General features: G+C 37.1%; 1 protein-coding gene across 4 annotated transcripts in view; it reads right to left on the bottom strand.

The window, feature by feature from the left end:
- Window positions 1-21,522, bottom strand: part of FAM193A (family with sequence similarity 193 member A) — a 239,203-nt gene that overhangs the window by 9,626 nt on the left and 208,055 nt on the right. For 3 of the 4 annotated variants that reach the window (XM_072620044.1, XM_072620047.1, XM_072620045.1), the window contains 6 exons: window positions 20,883-21,155; window positions 20,048-20,330; window positions 19,330-19,516; window positions 18,764-18,994; window positions 15,334-16,162; window positions 128-209 (listed from right to left, as the gene is read on the bottom strand). In XM_072620044.1, the coding sequence (XP_072476145.1) occupies window positions 128-209; window positions 15,334-16,162; window positions 18,764-18,994; window positions 19,330-19,516; window positions 20,048-20,330; window positions 20,883-21,155 (1,885 nt within the window). Of the gene's footprint in view, window positions 1-127; window positions 210-1,677; window positions 1,703-15,333; window positions 16,163-18,763; window positions 18,995-19,329; window positions 19,517-20,047; window positions 20,331-20,882; window positions 21,156-21,522 lie in introns of all 4 variants that reach the window. The other variant, XR_011969424.1, reaches the window with a different exon arrangement.

The raw sequence follows: 21,522 nt of genomic DNA, 5'->3' as shown, positions 1-21,522 counted from the left end.
GGAGAAACTTCTAGGCAAGGGAAGCGTTTCTGCTATTGGAAAGGGCAGTGGGAATGACAAAGAAAAATGAAAGGAAAATAGTGAACATGTAACCACCGCTCTGTCAGACACAAATTATAACATTTACCTTTTAAAATATTCCACTTCTCTCTCAGTCTCATCCATATCCACACTGTCTAGATCAATATCTTTGGGCAGAAATACATCATCTGCAAAATCAAAGAGAAGAGGGCAAATTAACATAAGCTGATTATATCACTAAAAAAATAAACCAGAACAAATTTTAATTCCAGGAACTGGCTGTTAACAATTTTATAGATTCATCTTTTTAAAAATTTATAAAAAATTATAACATGCAAACATATAAAACATTATAACATGTTATAATATTATAACCTCACAGGTAAATTATTTTAAAAAATTCAAAACTAGGTAAAAAGAAAGTAGATTTATCTTTTTTCAACTATTACAAAATATGTGGGCTCAGGTATTTTGCCATCTTTGTTCATATCTTTTCCTATGCCTGGAATGCTTTTTACCCACTTCTACCTGAAGACATCTCACCCAATCTTTCAAATGCCAACTATTCTATAAAGCCAGAGGCCTTAGAAGGCAATATTCTTTCGCTCCTTAGATGCAGATCTCTGCATCTCTTTTAGTCCATATAATTTTTGGGTAATTTGTGTTCTTGTCTTATTTCTTCTACTAGATTCTAAAAACCACGAGGGAAGGGCCTGTATGTTACTCATCTTTATATCTTCTTTCCCTCCTTGTTAGTGTCAAGTATCACATAATATCATCATGGGTACTTATTAACTATTTGTTGATTCTCACTGTTGATTTCATGTACCCTTATTTCCTTGTTCAAACAATAAAGACTTAAACAAAATGTGCTAATTTTTTACAAACAAAACAAAAACTCTACTAAATTAAATTTGTTTATTGAGACTAAGAATTTCTAAAGGAATAATGATGATTGTATAATGGTGATAGAAGCAAAAAGGACAGTTTCAATAGGGAACAAAATTGTGGTTAAGTTCATCTAAGCTGTACTTTTTGCTGTATGGTCAAAAGGGCTGGTGGAATTAGAATATGGTTACAAAAAAGGAAGCACTAAAACTAGATGTGGAGTCTATGAAGTTAAATTTTAGAAATAACAGTTGCGATAAGATGGCGATTTAGTCAGAAACTTTTCACTGAATTCAGGTGAAAAATTTTTTCTTAAAATAAAAATATCCCTAAGACCCCGCTTCAAAGTGGCTAGCATAAAAGCTGTCATGTAAAAGTTAAATGTTTACTGACTGACTTCAAGCAGCATTTGACAAACTGTAAGCATGAAAATCAGTTACCATTTGATTTTGAGTCTTCCGTTAAAAATAACAGACCAGGAGAAGGAAGGTCTCAAATAGGTTGGGCAGATTCTCTATGGAGGATCTGTAGAAGGGCACGGGCAAGAATTACATGGGATGAGAAGGTATGTATTTTGTACTGGTGGAGGTAATGCCCAATACCAAGAAGATACATTCATTGAAGCATTTAAATATAAGAAAAACAGAGCTTAAAATGCCATGCCTTTTAACAGTGATAACTAAAAAAAAAAAAATCTAATTCTAACACAACTTATATATCAATAACAAACGCTATCAATTCAATACAAGTCAGTATTTGAGTACTTACTATAAGCAGAGCCTCATACAAAGTGCTGTGGGGGAGACAAGAGAAGTGTCTCATATTTTACTGATCATCTGTGAAGTAGGATAATACATACTAAGGCTTTTTTTTAACCTTAAATTGAAAGCTGTCTATGCTAGTAGACTTGCCTAATTTCTGCTGTATAAAAACATAGAGAAGAAATTAATTCTAACTTTGCAGTTACTACTACAGGCTTTAGATTACAGTGAGATTTAGATTAGATGTGAAGAAGAATATAACCACAAGTATAATAAAATACTTTAGGAATATAAAATTATGTTAGGAGACTAATACTTCAATACTTCAAGAAACTGCTTTCACTGGAGAGTGCACTGCCTTCCAACTGGGTGGATCACAACTCTTCTACATCTGAGTTGACTTGTCTTCATAAGTTGCTATGGCTGAAGAAAATCATCACCTCTCTGATGATGAGCCTTTTGCATTTTTCTAAGTTGGTTTTCTGCAACCAGACACATTGTCCCCAGTTAGGCTAATGTTCAGAGTCTTTCTAAGGTTGTTAAGACTTGCTAGAGATTATACTCTCCTGTATTTTTGGCTTTTGAGAACCTAGGATCATCTCCAAAACATAAAGAACTATTTTTAATGGAGAAGTAAAACACACAAGTCTAAATTATTTGTGACTAAGTGGTTTGCATATTGATTACACATTCACAGTCCTGAAAAACATATTCACTTATGAATTTTAAAAAAAGGATATGACTTAAAAAAACACAAACAACCTACTCACTCTAGAAATGGCAAATTAAGAAGGAATCATTATGAGAATAAAGGCTGAGAAGAGCAACAGAAGAGAATTAAGGGTTCATAGTTGTGAATGTACTCTCTTTTCTTCTTTCCCCAACTTTATCACTTTTCCTCTGGCTCCTTATCCATAACTCTGGTACTCGCTTCTTAGCCTTGGGCCCTCTTTTCCTTTCCCTTAGGCTTGTGGAAATGGGTGAAAGTGTTCTGTTGTGTGAAGAATTAGTTGAGGGTCAGGGCAGCATAGGGGAAAGGATGGTTTCATATAAACAGAGGCTGCTGAAAGCCACTTTCTGTGAAGGTTGGATGTAGATTAATATTCCTCTTACCCTCACCCCTGCTTCAAAGACTGAGATCCAAGACTGGAATCAAAACCATAAGCAACATTCACGTGAATTCAGCCAACAACATGTTGACAACAAGCAATGAATAACTGAATAAAGCATTTATTAAGCACTTACTATGTGCATAGCACTGTGCTAATTGTTAGGAATAGAAATAATAGGAAAGCAAGACCATCCTTGTTCTTGAGGAACTCACATTCTGATGAGAGAAAACATATTGGTTAAGTTAAACGAATTTATGAAAAAAGAAGAGGTTTATGATGGCAATTCAGTACAAGACCATCACAGAAAGGCTATCCTTGAAAAGGCTGGTCAACGTAAGGAAATGACAGAAATTATACAACATGTTATTATAGGCTATAAAAGCTTAAGGCCTATTAAATGCCAACATGTACTGATGGTTAGAATTATACATTAGAAGACTGCCATCTTTCATGGACAGACAAACAACAAATCCCTGTACTACAAATACAGGTGTTAAAGTATCTTGGAGAACCTAACCAGCAGTATAAGAACAGAATATATAGAATAATAATATATATAGAATAAGCATTAGCAAAGACCAGAGTGTTGTCTGGACATAACACTGATCCACAAAAACTTAAGAAAAATGTTTTCCATAGATGTCAAGCGAAATACACAATCTCCAAGTTACATGCAATGAAAAAGCTTTCCAAATGGAGAAATTTAGTAGAGGAATTCAAAATCATGTGGAGACTGAAGGAGGTACATGTCAATCCCTGTTGTCCTACTACTGACACTGTAACAAAGATGTTTTCAGTAAGCCTATAGGAGGGTGAACATACACCTAATACTTTTATTCAACTACAGAAGGCAATTATTCTATCTACCTGTGCAATGAGTCAAAGAACACTAAATATAAAATAAGAATAGCAGGATAGTAACTCGTCCCAAGGCCATGTGTATCTGAACTCCATTGACAAATCTGAGAACAAGATCATAATTGACAATTAATAATAACAACACAAAGTGACTCTATAACAGCTTGCAAAGTTCCTTCCATGTATTGCCTTGCTCAGCTTCATAATCATTCTATGATGTAGGTACTGCATTTTACAAACAAGGAAATTAGAAAGCATTAGAATGAATGAGGCACCATAGTGTCACGGGAGAAACACTGGACTTGAAGCCAGAGATTTCAATTCTAACTCTGTTACTTATGTGATCAAGGGCAAGCCACAACATCTCTTGACCTAACTTTCTTCCTCCATAAAAAAAGGGGGGAGAGGAGGAAGAGATATCATTAAATAATCTCTAACTCCCCTTGCAGTCATATCCAAGTCTACATGACCCTATGAATTTGCCCATGGGGGTTTCTTGGAAAAGATATTGGAGTAGCTTGCCATTTCCTTCCCCAGCTCATCATACAGATGAGGAACAGAGAGGCAAACAAGTTAAGTGACTTGCCCAAGATCACACAGCCAGTAAGTGTCTGAGGCCGGATTTGAACTCAGATCTTCCTGACTCCAGAATAACCAATCTATCCACTGTGCCATCTAGCTGCCCTTCAAATTCAACACCATTTGCAACTGAAGTTCAGTTCACAACAAATTTGAATGCAGGAATGGGGTTAAGGGATACTCTCTCTTTCAAATATAAAGGGACTAGGGTAGACAAATCTTACTGCTAATAATGTGAATATCCCAATACGTATATATGGAAACAAGCAAAATTTCCAATTTTCCCTTTGCTCAAGCAGTTGAAAAGCAAACAAAAGTAAAGAATTTTCCTCAAGACGCTAGGATAAACACATAGTATTATGGTGCTGGATAAGGTATCAATATTTGAGAATAACTGGAAGGTGAAAAATTGGCAAAGAAAATAGTATTTATTAAACACTTAAATTTTATGCCAGGCATTGTGCTAAGCACTGGGGATACAAAAAGAGGCAAAAGATAGCTGTCCTCAAGGAGCTTACAATCCAACAAGGGAAGCAATAAACATATATATATACAAACAAGCTATATATGGATATACAGGAAATAACAGAGGGAAGGCACTAGAATTAAGGAGGATTAGGAAAGCCTCTCTGTAGAAGATAGGATTTTAGCTCAGAGTCGAAGGAAACTGAGGAAGCTGGTAAGTGAATATGAAGAAGAGGAGCATTCAGGTATTGGAGACAGAGAGGAAAAATGGCCAGAGATGAGAGATATATCTTCATAGACTGGCCAGCAGTTCAATGTCACTAGACTGAAGAGTGCCTACCAAGGAATGAGGTGTAAGAAAACTGGAAAGGTTGTGGGGGCAGAGAGAAATTTTTCATTTGATTCTGGAGGTGATAGGGAGCTACTTAAGTTTATGGAGTATGGTGGTGACATGGTCAGATCTGTGGGTTTAGGAAAATTACTTTGGTAGCTGAACAGAGGATTGATTGGAATGGACAGAGACTTGAGGAAGGCGGACCTATGAGCAGGCTACTGCAATAGTACAGGTGTGAGGTGATGAGGCCCTGAATCAGAGTAGTGATGGCATCAGAGGAGAGAAGGAAGCATATTGAAGAGATCTTTTTTTCTGTTTATTTTATTTTATTATTATTATTTCTGGTAATGTAGTCGCATTACACTGCTGATTCATGTTGAACAAATATTTCTATCTTTTTTTCAGACAGTTGTCTAATCACATATTTCCCTGAAGTCATCTAGAACATAATGAGAATATCTGAGGAGGTATTCAAGAGGTTTTGCAAAGATGAAACCAGAAAGTACCAGAAACAGAAAGGATATTGGGGGTGTGAGATAGTGAGGAGTTGAATCTAGGTTGTGAGCCTCGGGGACTGGAAGGATGGTGTTGTTTTCTACTCTAACAGGAAAGTTGGGGGTGAGAGAGGGCTGGCTGATGAGTTCAGTTTTGGTCATAATGAATTTAAGGTGTCCAGTGGACATCCAATTTGAGGTGTATGAAAGGCAGTTGGAAATGCAAGACTGGAGGTCAGCAAAGAGGTTAGGGCTGGATAGGCAGATCTGACAATTATCCCCAGACAGATGATAATTAAGAGTTGATGAGATCACTGGGTAAAACACCTCCCCTGTGGGATACCTGTGATTAGCACAGATGATCTAGATGAGGATCCAACAAAGGGGACTGAGAAGGAACAGTCAAATTCGTAGGAGGAGAACCAGGAGAGAGTGGTATCCTAAAAAATGAGGGAGAAGATAGTATCAAGGTGAAGAGAGTGACTGATAGTATTAAAGGCTGCAAAGAAAACAAGAGGGATGAGGACTGAGAAAAGGCTATTAGATTTGCTAATTGGGAGATCATGGAAAGAACAATTTCTGCAAAATGATGAGGATGGATTGTAATGAATCAAGAAGTGAGTGAGGGAAGAGGAAGTGGAGGTACTTATTGTAGATGGCCTATTCAAGGAGTTCTGATACAAAAGGCAGAAGAGATATAGGACAGAAATGGGGATGGAAGGATTAAGTGAGAGTTTACTGAGTTTGGAGGAGTCATGGGTATTCTGAGGCAGTAGAGAATGAGCCAGTACACAGGGAGAGATTGAGAATGAGAAGCAGAAATATGATGGAGACAAGATGTAATAGAATCACCTGAACAAGCAGAGGAGTTGGCCATGTTATCCTGTGAGATGGGATGAAGGAGGAAGATAATGGCAGAAGGCACCTGAGTGACAGGAGATGGGGATTCGTGGGATGTTTCAGAAGACCTTTTGTGGAAAGTGGGATAGTGAGTTGATATGAGAGATGCAGTAGGACTACATAGCAGGAGTGAGGGCCCAACTGAGGCTGCGTAACATACGTTTGAAGTGGACAAAGAGAGAGACAGATTGCAGGATTTTCTCTACCTTTAGCAGGTGGAGTATGTATGTAGAGTGAAGGCAGTAAATGGTGATTGTTAATCCACGACTGGGGCTTGGCAGGGTGCAATCAATGATATAAGGGGGCTCAAGATTCAAGAGAAGAGGGCAGTGTAGATGGGATCCATGATGTCAAGATGGGGGAAAAGAGAAGAGAGTACAGTTAGTGTAGGTGTGAGGGTCTGGGAGAGAACTGACGGATCAAAGGATTGGAGACCACAGAGTGGATGAAAAGTAGATTCCGATAAGGGAAGGAGGAATGCCAACAGATTACGGTCAGATGAGGGGTTTTCAGAGTTAATGAACATGGAAGTAGCACATCTGTGGGTATAAGATCAAGGGTATGATTATATCCAAAGGTGTGCAGCTAAGGTGGGGTAGTACAGTAGGTTATAGGAAGTGAAGATGATGAACAACTGAAAGTTTAAGGTATTTGAAGGAGTGTCAATATGTAGGATGAAGTCCCTTAGTATGAGGGTAGAGGCTGAGGAAGAAAGAAAATTTTGAGTCAGGTCCTGAGCTCATTGAAGAAGGAAGGGGAGTGGAAAGAGAGTATCTTGGAGGTTTGTAGACAATAGCTATCCAGATTTTGAGAGAACCAGAAGAGCCCTTACCTAAAGTAGGACCCTCCACAAAATTACTAACAAATGGACATCTAATTTCTCTCTGAACATCTCCACTGACAAGAAGTATATTACTTCATGAGACAGTGGAACTCCTTTGAGGGACAGCTAATTGATAAAGATTTCTTCCTCTATTTAGAACAAAATCCTGTGTAAACTTTTTGTAGGATTATCACTTATTAAGGTTCAGTTCCACTAAAACTTTAATGCAAATCACCATGTAAGTATTAAGAATACTAGTGGATAAATAACAAAAATGCTTTACATACATTATCTTATTTGAGTTTTCCTATAACTGTGTGATGTGGGTCCTATAAATGTTACTTCCATTTTAGGGATAAGGGAATTTGGGGCTCAGTTCAATAACTTGCCATGGTCACAGAGATATTAAATGCCAGCGGGAAGATTTGAAGCTTTCCAGTTTCAAGTCCAGTATTCTTTTCACTGTAACACTTCCCCCTTCCTTTATTAAAGAAAAAGTCAAAACTTCAAACATTAAAAAAATAAAATCTAAAAAATATTGGGAAATCAACATCAGCAAATGTTGAAGTAGTAAGTAAGGCTGAAGAATGCCTCCAAGGAAATCTACTAGAAGATAAAAGGTCTATTTCAGACTCAAGCAAGCTATCCTATCAGATGATTACAGAGATTCCCTAAACAAGATTCTCTTTTTGAGCAGGACAGTGACATAATCAGACCTGTGCTTTAGAAAAATCAATTTAGAAACTCTTATTGAAGATAGACTGAAGAAGAAAAAGATTGGAAGATCAAGTTTAAGCAAGAAGTGATAAATGGATTCCTTTGGTGGTAAAGTGGTAAAGTCTACAGACCTCTTAGAATAATTTTTAAAGGCAGGAAACCAGTTATATAGAAATTTATTATATACATATACACACGTGTGTGTGTGTGTGTGTGTGTGTATTTTCAAGGACTCCAGGTAGGAAATAAGCATCTTAAACAGTGCCTACTGTTCAGAGTGCCAAGTGCTTTACAAATATTATCTCATTTAATCCTTGCAACTACACTATGAATTAGGTGCTATTATTAACCCCATTTTACAGCTGAGGAAACTGAATCAGAAAGAAGTTAAGTGACTTGCTCAGGGTCACACAGCTAGTGTCTAAAGCTAGATTTGAATGCAGATCTTCCAGTCCAGTGCTCCATTCACGGTGCCACCTAGAACCTTTGCCTGGGAGGGTCAGTAAACCTTGCAATGACCTAGAGTAAGGATCTACTATGTGTCCACTGGATAGGCTGAAAGTGATTTTTCACTCCTCAGATTTGCTTAAGAGTATTTCCTCCCCTGGATTTTGCCTTTGCCCTTATTAGATCTTACTTTGTAACAGAGCTATCTATGTACATATGTAACTTCTTTGCTCTCAGTTCTCTTATGTACAATAGGAGAGCCTTGGACTAGTAGATCTCTAAGGTCTTTTCCAGGTCTAAATCTATAATCCCAAAAGTTTTTCACATGCTACATGATGTTTGCAGCAACTGCAATTAAAGCTAAAGAGAAGCAATAAATTAACAAATATTTATTTAACACTGACTATATGGAAGAACTCAGTGAGATGCAGGGAACAGATACAAAGACTAAAAGGGAGGCAGTAAGTGTCCTCAAGGAACTTAGATTCCACTAGGGCAGGCAAGCTTAATCTAGGATTCATGGATATCCCAGAGAGTTGGCAGGTAAGATTTTAGGGAGTCTATGAACTTGGTTGGGAAAAAAATTAATCTTTATTTCACTAACCTTTCAATTATGGATTTCAAAAAAGAAACATTATTACGAGAAGGGGTTCATAGGTTTTACCAGACTGCCAAAGGGATCCAATACACACAAAAAGTTAAGAATCCTAGTACTAGGGGGTAATTAAAGATAAATACATATAGGATATATGCAAAATAAATACAGAGTGTTGGGGAAAAGGCTGTGCACTAACAACTGGGGAATTGGGAAAGTCTTTTTTCAACAGCCTTGAAGAAAGTTAGGGGTTCCAAGAGGAAGAGGTGCGGAGAGTAAATATTCTGTGTAAGAAGACAGAAGCAGGAGATGGGATGCTGTATATAGGGAAAAGCAAATAGATCAGTTTGGATGAAGAGAGTAAGATGCTAACTGGCCTGAAAAGACCAGGTTATGATGTGCTTTAAATGACAAATAAAGGAATTTGCATCCGGTCCTAGAGGCAAGAAGAAATCACGGAGGCATCTCAAGCAGGTAAGTGACATGGTCAGACATGTGCTTCAAAAAAAACCCAATGATTTGGCAGCGGGGTGGAGGAGGCACTGAAGAAGGGAAAAGCTGGATCCAGGGAGATAAATTAGGAGACTACTGAAAAAGTTTACGTAAGAAGTGATGAATGCTTTGGACTAAGATGGTTGTGGTTGGTATTAGTACAGAGGAGGGAGCTGACGTGGGAAGTGTTGAGAAGCTGCAATGAAGAATAAATAATCACTTCTGGATCATTTGGCAACTCCGACATCCCATCTGCAGATGACATATGCTCTGTTTCCTCTTACTTTTGGATACATCACTATTTATATGAATCTCCACAAGGTAGTCAAAGAAGGGAGACAAAAAAATCAAAAGCAAATCAGGTTTGTAGGGATGCGACAGAAACAGACCTGTAATTTTACTGGCATAGGAAAATTATCTCTATCTATCTAGAGGAAAATCTACCACTGATGACTGATATTTGCTCTGTATCCTATAGCCTTAGGAGAGTAGCCTGAGGACAGTGAAAGGTAAAGTGACTTGTCCAGGGTCACACAGTAAGTACATGTCAGAGGTGGGAGTTGAAACCAGGCTTTCCTTACTCTCAAGCTGGCTCTTTTACTACACCACGCTACGCTGCCTTTCAGTGAGGTTGATAGTTCAAAGGTAAAAGCTATACTTAAGTCTGGGGAATCAATGTGTATTTTGTTTATTTATAGTAGTCCAGGTTTCCATTACTAGGAACACTCAAGAATCAATAACAGTAGTCTTTTTTATAGTTTTTCTTTTCTTCTTCATTTCCATAGTTTTCACACAGATCAGTATCCTCCTCACCTAATTCTCAATCTACAACAACAGCCTTTTAATGAGTTTTTCTTGCTCCTAGTTTCTTATCCTTCTCTTCTCCATAATCCACTGTTTCATAAGACAACTATGACAAATTAAAATATCAAATATATCAATTTCATTACCTAACCCAAAAGCTTTCAGTAACGTCCCTCTGCCTACAAAGTTCAAATGTTTCACTTTGATGTTCCAAGTCTTCTATAACCTAGCTCCTTTATACTTTAATACTGCATTGAAGAGCTTTAAAACAAACATTTTACTGAAAAATAATCGTTTTTCCTGAAAAATGGGATAAATTATAATTCTATATTAATCAGACAGAGATGAAACTGAATAACAATGGACGACAAACTATTCATACCAGGAAGATATGAATATCCTCCTACTTAAGTTCTGGTTCTTAAACATCTTACAAGTATCAGAACTATCATTTCAGCCTGTGACCAACCCTCCTCAGATTTAATTCTTTACTGTCATGTAAACATGGAATAGTTCAAAAACAAAAATAATTCTATTTTCTTTAAGTTCTATTTTATACTGTAGTCCCCTGAATAATGTATTTTAAAGACAAATTACCACCTGGCTGATGTTATACAGCAATGAAATAAATCAAGATTCTTGTAGAGAATATGAGAACCCCACCTACTGAAGGGAAAATAAAAAATCATAATGATAATGGGGTAACTGCAAAGGATTAGTTAAATCAAAACTGAGCCTGCTCTCCCTCAGAGTCTAAAATATGCAAATCTTGGCTTTAGTTGTGTGATATTGGACTATTTCTCCTTCTGGAGCATCAGTTTCATTTGTAAAATGAGGACAATCACAATTGCATTATGTCTCTCAAAGGGTAATGGTGAGAAAAGTGTTTTGTAAACCTTAAAAATAGCAAATTTGAGTTATTAGTAGCAGCACTGCCCAAGTTACACTTTGGTACTGGGTTGAGTGTTTAAGAAACACATTGTCAGCTGCAGGACATCAAGGTACAATGCACAGCTCTGGGAACAAAAAAATGACGATTGCTGTCGTTAATAAGTCAATTGACAAGAATTTATAAAGCATTTATCATGTGTCAGGTACTGTACCTAGTGCTGGGAATATAAAGAAAAAGTAAAAAGAGGCCTAACTTCCAATGGAGGAGCCAACCAGTATGTAAAGATACATTATAGTCAAAGATCCTTCAAGGAATTTAAGTATAATATGGGGAATACAACACATGAAGAGATCATTATGATGCAAGGTAAAATGTAATAGGAACAAAAAAAAACAAGAGCTCACTTTGAATTGGGTGGGGAGAAGTATGGAAAACAAGGGGAGGTGTTGAAAGGATCAGAGAAAATTTCAAGATGGTAACTTCTGAGATAGAACTGGAAGGAAGATGATATCATTAAAGAGAGAAAAAAGCGAATGTGTTTCAGGCATGGAATATGTTCTAGGCATGGACTCTGATGGCTTGTAGGAAAGCAGAGGGGTAGAAAAGTCAAGACAGGATTACAGAAAAACAAGCAGTCCAGTTTGACTGGAAAATAGTAAGTGAATGAAAAAGCATCTATTACGTGCTTATTATGTACACAGAACTGTGGACACTAAAGGAGGCAAAGATTCAATTAGGGGAAATAATCAAATTGGCCAATTTTTATCACACAGAAAATTTACAGCACTTATCCTTTTAAACATAAAATTATAGGTGGAGTGTTGCGATTGTGGGTACAGGTACATGTTATAGAAGAGAGTAGCAACTTTTAAGGAGATTCAACTCAAATGACTGAAATAGTTTTGGGCACACCATTTTCATCTTGTTCTTTCCTCAGGATTCTGTTAACAACTGACTGAATGCAGAATGATGACATATTAGGATGTTACTGTAACATGCTGGTATGGACTGAGTGCTAGATATGAAACCTGCCAGACTTGAATATGAGCAGCTCTGGGTTTAAACTTACCTGGTTTCCCATGGGTAAACTTAAAAAATCCAGTCCTGGGACAAATCTACAGATTATGAATATTATGAATGAAATTTCCTCAGGAAAAAAAAAAGGAGCAGAAAACAAGAGAAGCATCTAAAAATCTAAAATGTTAGTAAATTTCTGACAAGAAACTACACTTTCAATATTTAATTCCCTAAGAGCTTCTGCAATATAGAGCATAAAGCTGCACTCCATTAAGGACTTTTTATAGAATTCACAGAATTGGCAGTCTTCGAGGACAGATTCTCAAAGGGCTTAAGTTTAAGCTAACAAATGTAAATGTTTCAATTATCAAAAATAATGGCCAAAATCGGGTTTTTTTAAATCACTAACTTACACGTATATAGTATTTTAAGGTTTACAAAATGTTTTCTTCACAACAACCCTATGAGGTGGGCAATGTAATAACACACAGACACACAGACACAGACATACACAGACACACGGGGGTGGAAGGGGGTAAATGACTTGCAAGGTCACACAGCTGCAGGTGTTGTGGCTATGCTTTCAATAGTCTAAATATTGCCTTCTTTCCATTCAGGAGCAGGGAACCTGTAGCCTTGAGGCTACATGGGGCGTCCTCTCCAATGAAGACCTTTCAATCCAAACTTTAGAGAACATTTGTTTGGATTCAGTCAAAGGGCCACACTTGAGGACCAAGGGTGGCACATGTGGCCTTAAGGCTGCAGGTTCCCCACCTCTGCATTAGATCATGCCTCTCCCATCAAATAATTTTCCCATTCACTCATTAAAAAGTGGGACAAAGTTCTTCCTCAACCTTCACATCTCTTAAAAACAACAACAAAAAAAATCCAATAAACAATTGTTCCAAACACGTTCATCTTATGAACAAATCAAGTTATACGTGTAAGACTTTTTACATCTCTAAGCAAAATGACTTTGCCTCTGTGTTAGAATCAATGCAATTATTATACATTTCATCTAATTCCTATTATTCTATACTTCATTTCTTTCTTGATTTTTCTCAGGTGTTCCAAATATCTGTCATTTTTACATGTTTTGCTGTCAGGCATTAGTTAGGAAAACATGCCATATTTCTTTGCCTGTCTGCTTCTCTTCCAGATTTCTGCTGCCACAGATGTGTAAGTTTCCTATTATTACCTACTTAATTAGTATCTTTATGGGAGACAGAGAAGACCTGAAAGGCAGAATACATATTTCTATTTGTTTGACTCATTTCATCCTTCCGGCCACAAACTTATCACTCTGTGCCCTTCTTATGTCATGCAGTCTCAGAAACCTCCACATTCCAAAGTATAGTGAAATGTGAAGAGGATGTTGTAATGTGTGGTAAGAGGTCTGAAAATTAGAGCTGTTTTAGTGCTACTTCTCACCGGTTTAACTGTCCAGGCAAAGTGACAATGACTGATGCAAACAGAATTTTCTCTGTTGAGTCAATCACAGCAAAGTAGCTCAGCAGAGTAAAAAAGGCACCAGATCAGAAGCCACCAGCTACTCTCAGCCTCAGTCCCTTCTCTCTAAAATAAGTGGGTCAGACAAATAAACTCCATGAGCCTTTGCAACTCTGACAATGTATTATGTATATACTAGAGCATAAAGATGGATGCCATGAAATGAGATACCCTACGATGGCAGAAGGACACACAGCACCACAAAGAGGAGGGAGACATAGAAATTGAACAAGGAAACCTAAAATCCAAGTGAATTCTCATTGCATTATGTGATCACGGAACGTTTAGTAATTAAGAGTTTTCCCTCAGGCCTACAAACGCTATTTATGTGAGGAATGGAAATTAAGCAACTTTAAAATAACCTTTCCTTCTGCATCAAACAATCATTTGATGATTTCAAATCTCTCTGAAACTTTGACTTAGTAGTTCTTTTCTTTCTGAATCATGCAGTGGTCTATTATTTACTTTAAAGGTTACTTAGCTCTATGAAGTATTTTAAAATATAGTTTGAATAATGTTACCAAAAGTTGACTGTATAAATTATAATGGAGGAGTACTGTTCATTTTTAATTCTCTTTAATTGAAACTGATTTTATACCTTGTCAGCCTCTTACAGGCCAATCCACTTGGCTAATTTTATTCACATTTGTGAGCATCCTCCTATCATTTTATCTGGGAATTTATCTCAATTCTTGAACATTAGCAGTGGTGCCATTGCATAGGTGACATGGTGTTCAGAACTTGGGAACTGAGACCTGGGTCTGAATCCTAGGTCTGACCCTTACTATACTACCCCTTTGCACCCAAAGGCAAGCCACTTCATCTATGGGCCTCAGTTTCCTCATCTATAAAATGAGTGTAGCAGTGCTTGCACTATTTACCTAACACAGGGATGCCATGAGGAAAGAAGTTGGTCAATTTTAAAGCACTACAGAAACATATTATTGTTATATGTGGATTATGGCACATTCAGTTAATATGGGATTAGAATCTAAGTGTAAGAGAAAACTAAAGTTTGCTACCTAAAGGAAATAACTTGAAGAGATACTTTAATCACAGCAGAGGCTCTTCCTGAAACCAGACATGCTATCTGTATTACGAATGAGTAAAAATGTTTAGTACCAAGCTTCTCATTGGCCTCATTCCCCTGATCCATTCAGGTGACAAGTCCCTACAGAATGCAAAGCAAGAGTACAGGACAGTATGTACAATGTCAAAATCTTCCTGTGAGATTTTCATAGGATTGTAGATTTAGAGGTAGGAGGATTTCTAGATAGCCTATCTGATCCTTCTCCCTCATTTTATAGATGACCATGCTGAATCCCAGAATGGCTTGCTCAAGGTCACGGAATAAAGTGAAATGGCATAACCAAGAATCAAATCTACATCCTGACTCCAAATTCAGGGCTCCTCCCCAGGATATTATACTGCCTCTCAGAAATTAATCAATCAATCAATCAACATTTACTAAGTACCTACTATGTACCAGGCACTATGCTAAGCAATGACCAACACACTGTCTTTCTAGCATAGGTTCCTCCTTCAAGATTCTAGATATTATGTCATCTTCTAACAACTCACACACTTAACCAAGCTCAACATGACTTTCTCTGAGCTATATTTACCAATTGAATTGTTGACTCTGTCTCCTTTTTTCTTCTTATTTTTCTTGTTCTTGCCCTTTGGCTGAGGAGAATCTGCCAATATCAATTTGTTGTTTGGGGGCTGCTCATTTGGAGAAGGAGAAGGGGATTCAATTAGGATTGGCAGCGTTTTTTCTTCTTTGACATGATTCAGTTGCTTTCTGTTGTTGTTGTTACTGTTGACTTTTTTCTCCTCTTTTCTCTGCTCAGCAGAGGTGAGTTCTACTGTCTTCACTTTGGGTTCCGTGTGGTTCCTGGGCCTGGACTGGCTCTCGGGTACTTTGGGAGATTCGGCCGGCTTACTGACAGGCTTGAGCTTGGCTTTACTGTTCCCCTCTTTGTGGTGGTGCATTATGTCAAAGAGGAAAGAAAGCGGTTCGTGTTGCTTCACACCCAGCTCTTTTTGGAAAAGGAGTTTGGAGTCTCTCGAGTTGCCTGGATTAGACAGTCCACAGACTGTTTCAGGCCCTGGCCTCTGTTCCAAATGATTAACATGCCTGGAAGGTGAACTCGAGGAGGTTTCTGTTTTCTCTGACTGCTCAAGTGTGCCGTTTCGTATCTCTTCAGAGCTCGGTACTGACTCTTTTGCTGACTGGAAATTCCTAGCAAGCATGTCCAACTTTGGACAGTCTTTATTTGTTCTGTCTTTTTTCTTTTTCTTTATAGCTCGTAGCTGCTGGAGCTCTTGAAGCCTCTGGAATTCCTCTTTGAGTCTTTCTTCTTCTTCTTCCTCCCGCCGCCTTTGTTCCTCAAGGAGCTGGTGATGTTCTCTCTCCCTGGCTTCTGCTTCAAGACGAGCTTTCTCTTCTAGCTATAAGAAAAAGTGATTTAAAAGTTGACAGTAAATTCTCTAAATTACTAAATTAAGATAAACAGGAAAAGTTAGGATGACATATGATGATCATATATTAGGGCAAATTATTCATATTAAAGAATATTAACATATTAAAAACAGTTATATAGGGCTAAATGTTTAAAATATACCCACTCAAAATTATTTCATACTACTGAATAAGGAGTAAAATAAGGAACATATGTAGTAATATAATGTTCCTGAGTTAAACAAGAGCCCTTTTTATGTCTCTGCTGATGTTAAACACACACAAGAGGTAAAGTCTGCTGTTTCCATATGATATCCATGAAATGACAGCACCTTTCTCACTTGCATTATCATTGTGCTCTGTATGTGCAAAAAGAAAACCAAGTGTCAGCTATCTGTTTCTGCAACTTGAATAATAGATTTATTGTGAAGTATCCAAGTGGCACTCATTTGTATATGTAATATCACTCAGTAATCACTGATTTCTAGAATAGATGAAGTTCAAATGCTGATGCATGAATATATATAAATATGACATAGAAGAAATCAGGATATAATACTGAATTACAACTCAATAATACTTCCTCTCATCTCAGGGAACGCATAGAGAAAGCCTTTATATGATACAAAAGTGCCTTTAAAAATGGAACTGTTCTGGTACCTAGCAGGGTAGGGAACTAATTTTTATTTTCTGCTTGAAAAGGGACACAAATTCCAGAAACTCTAAGTAAAAAAAATTCCATCTCTCTAGGAAATGAATAAAAGTCATTAACAGTTTTGTCATTGAAGAAGGGCATAGATTTTTAAAAGCAGATTAATTTCTGGGACCAGTCTTATCTAAGAGTTCTCAAGACAGAAATAAGGTCTACATAGGTCTTTAAATCAACTGACAACAGAACCATAACAATTTACCAGAGTGATAAAATCTTAGAGTTAGAAGGAATATCTAATGTAATCAAGTTCTTCCTAGTTTTTTACTAGTAAAGTAATGGTGGTGTGCAACAGTTGAGAGTATACAGAGCAGGAGCCCATCATTGGAAAACGCAGCTGGGAAACCCTCATTTGCTCCATTAGGAAGTGTTCTGACGTTTCACTCTTAGTGCTTAAAGCTTCTTGCCTATGGATCCTGAGAAGTCTCTGGGCCTAATCCTATCATACCCACTGGCAAATGTTTCAGGTCAGGTTCTTCTTAGTACAATTAAACCATTGAACTTAACTATTTTACTTTATTTTAAACTTGATCACATGGGGAAAAGAAGCTCAAGAAACAGAAATATTCTACTATCCTTTTCAGGAAAGGATAAACAAGTTAACATTTGTTCTTATGAATCAATCCATAAGCAAGAAAATTCTGAAACAGGTCTGTCGGAAGAATCACGATAAAAACGTTATATGAGCTAGATGACTGGCAGGGAACGCCCCATGATTATATGGGAAAGTAAAGGAATCAACATTTATGTGCTACTATGCGCCATGCACTGTGCTAAGCACTTCACAAATATTATTTCATTTGATCTTCGTAACAACCCTTGAAAGTAGGTGCTATTATGATCTCTATGTTACAGCTGAGGAAACTCAGGCAAAGAGAGTTTAAGTGACTCGCCCTGGGTCATCTAAGTATCTGAAGACTCTGAACCATACATCCCAGCAGAATTTGGTCTTTTAGAGCTGCCTATAACCAAAGTGCTCATTTGTTAAAAGGCACTCAATTAGTTAAAGCTCATTTGTTTCCATGACATTCTCTGATTATCTAAGGTGACTGATATCTTCTTTCACATTATATTTGCTTTTGTGAAGGTTAAGCGAACAAATGTACCACAGGGCCATTACTGAGGAGACACCTGAAATCCTTGCACAGCATACAAGGGATGCCTGACTTACTAGTGGTATAAGCACCGCCAAGAAATAGCTCCTATCTGGCTGCTCAGGACTGTTCTCACTCCACAAATAAAAGAAAAAAGTAATGGTAGTATACCAGACAGAGTAGCTGGGGAGAACAATTATGACCTGTTACAATGGTCTACATCTCTCACACACTTCGAACAGTGATCACTTGGACAAAAAAGACTTTGGTCTGCAAGTGACTGCCCTTTTCATTCTTCAGTCCTCCTTCCTCTAATGCCTCTATATCTCTGTATTTCTTTGCCTCTTCCTGCAGCAAAGGGCTTTCTCCTGCTAATCAAAACATTTCTTTTTATATTAAACATATTGAAAACTGCATTTCTAAAGACATGTCCCTGCATGAAAATATAGGTTTATCTTTTCTTGACAAGAGAGAAACATGACATCAAGTTCAAATGTATGGTGTTTTAAAAACCCAACAAATACATTCTCCTCCAAGTGAACCATATTTCAAGTGAGCAGTAGCAGTGAACCATTCAAGATGTTTTCAATAAAATTGAAAGTACAAGTTGTAATCAACTTGCATTTTAAAATCCTATTGAACAATAGGTATTTCCATAAGAAATATTATGCTACTACTAAATTAGCAAGTTTTTCATGTGTCATTTTTCCATGCAGGTAAAATTCCTATAGAGAAAAGAAATTTGGGACTGTTGCAAAAATGAAGTAACTTTTTTCATTATTTTTTACCTTTCTTTGCTTATGTCTTGCTCGTTTGGCAGCCCGAGTACTGCTCACTGGTTTGGTCTCTGAACTGTTTATAAACTGTAACAAGTCTTCTACCTTTCGATGGTCAACAACACTCTCCCTTTCAGAGATTTGATCAGTTTTTTTTGGCTGCTCTTCTTTCCTCTTGGTTAAGCGTAAACGGAGCTTTTCCCTCATTTCTGCATAATTTCTACTCGTTGGTGCAGCTGGTGGCTAAGAAAATTTAATGAAAACATTAGACAAAACTTCTAAGTTTAGAAATTATGGATGTGAACATCCAGGTAACAGCTTTTTAATTGTTTTGAAAATAAAGTACAACATAACAAAATCTCTCCCAACTTAGTTTATAGTGTCACGGGCTTATCAGTAATAAAATCTACATATTTCATAATTAAAATACAACATAAGATGTTAAAAAAATCATTTTTAGAATACCAAGAAATAGTAATTTTATCCAATGAAGAATCATCAAAATATGTCTGTGTGGATCTTTTATGAATAAGATGACAGAAAAACCATCGGGCATGAAATACAAAAAAGGAACTTACACCGCCATGCCCGAAGAACTCACAGTAACAACAGTCACAGTATTTTCCTTCTTTCTGGTTTGTGGATGTTGAGGTACTAGAGCTGTGCTCAGAACAGCTATCTTCGTCCTGGCTTTCTTCTCCATCATACTGCTGATGGTCATATGCACTGCTGTTTTCACAGCGATGCCCTTCACAATCAGGGTCACTGTACAATTTTAAAAAACAACACCATCTCCCATTAGTACAGCAGAGATATGCAAACCAGCACCTCACAGTTCGGAAGAAAACTTTGCTATAACATGATATAAATACCCACATTAAAACCCAAAGCACCCACATTTCTTACTACAGTACTTCCAACTTTTCCAAGAAAAATGATGACAGAAAATTCAAAAGACTAGGGAATCTTTAAATGGCTATACAAACTTAGGTAACTGCAACTAATCACATTCAGAGAGATGGACTAGCACTCCTCTGAGAATCAGTGATTCTGTGAATATAATCTTATATTGGAACTGTGTGGCTCTGCCATCATAACCATGAAAACTAAGTAGACTATCATGTTGAAGTAATCTACAATAAATATTTCTTTGTAATTCTTTGGTTTTAAATTGTTTATTGAGGAGGAAATTCAATTCTTCTATATAGCAAAAGTTAATTAGTCGAAACTCAACTTTAAAAAAATAAGCTGAATTCACAACTGTTGATTTTACAAAGTTCAAGTGTGAGGACTCACCTGCATATACTTGGTGGAGCACTAACTGAGCTGTCTGTAGTAGATGTAGGTGGTGCTAAGGTGGTGGGACAAAGCCCTGAATGTGGATCCACAAATCCAGGAGCTGTGGCAGCAGTTTTGGGAAAGGATGGGGCTGTGAGATTTGCAAGATGAGGTGTGGAGGCTGGTGAAAGTGCAACAGGAGAAAGAGAAGGAAGAGATGCTAAACCAGTAGGGCTATTTCTTGGTGCAACTGGTGCAGAATGTCTATGATCCTCTTTACTGATATTGTGAAACACTTCACCTAAAATGTAAAGAGATCAAAGTAGTTCTTTTTAAGTCACAGTTTCTTTAGCCAGGCACATTTTAATTCTCATATTCAATATATTTTCTTTAATGTTATATTGACTCTTTATCCATTAGTGACTCAAACTACAGATAATGTAATTGTTCATACTTATGCTACTATTCCAGCTAAACAGCAATATGATTTAGGCTCTTTAGTAAAAATTTGATAATTTGTCCTTTATTTCAAGAGTTCAAAAAAACAGCAAAAATGCCATAATTATGCAAATGTACACTGTAAGCAATTCATTCTTACTACTACAGAACAGAAGGTTTAATTCCAATGCATCATATATACAGATTTAATACAGACAAGAGATAATAAAGGGACAGGCTAAAGTTAAAGAGGAATCCAACATTATGGCAAGAACTCTATAACTCAAGGCTGTGACTGTAATATGTATTATACCTTATGTGATAAGCAAGCCAAGTGACATTAAATGGGTTTAAAACTTTGGTGTGTCTAAATCAAAACCGACTACTAATAGTTTAGGAGGTTATATTCTCTTACCTATTGATGAAGGTCTCTTGGAGGACACTTTAAATTGGTTGCTGCTGGACTGCACTGTAGTAGCAGTACACGAGACAGAAGAAGTAGCTGAAGATGTTGCCATAACAACTTTATTAGCTTCCATAAAAGCATCTTGGAAATTGTAGAGACATTTCTTTTTTGCAGCACTTTTTTTCTCTTTACTATCAGTAACTGGAGTTGTTTCATTGCCAGATGTAGTAGGAAGTGCTTCAGGTCTTATTTCCGAGAGTGTTGGTCCTAATATGTCACTACCTTTAAAGAAAGAGGCAAAAAATTAAGGGTTTTATGATTAAAAATATAATTCTTAGCAAAAGTCTAAAAACACAGACCGGCAACCTCAGTGTTTGCATGCAGCTGTCACGTTAGGTTTTCCTGGCCTAGGGATGACATATCAGTAAACTACAAGTCTTAAATTTATCTTCTCTAAAACCTAAACTACTCAACAATAGCTTTCTCCATTGTGAACGGAAGTGTAATATCAGATTGTTGGATTCTGAACTGTGCTATTTCTTTGCTCAAGTCATTGGAGATACGTACAAGGTTTACTCACAGTTCAAGAAATAAGAGGCAGGGTTAAGTCCTTCAGTCACTGCATCTATATAACTCCCAAGGTTTGGGA

This window comes from Notamacropus eugenii, chromosome 6 (assembly GCF_028372415.1).
Source record: "Notamacropus eugenii isolate mMacEug1 chromosome 6, mMacEug1.pri_v2, whole genome shotgun sequence".
Taxonomy (NCBI): Eukaryota; Metazoa; Chordata; class Mammalia; order Diprotodontia; family Macropodidae; genus Notamacropus; species Notamacropus eugenii.
The sequence above is the reverse complement of the archived record's forward strand: the minus strand, read 5'-3'. Positions and strand labels throughout refer to the sequence as shown.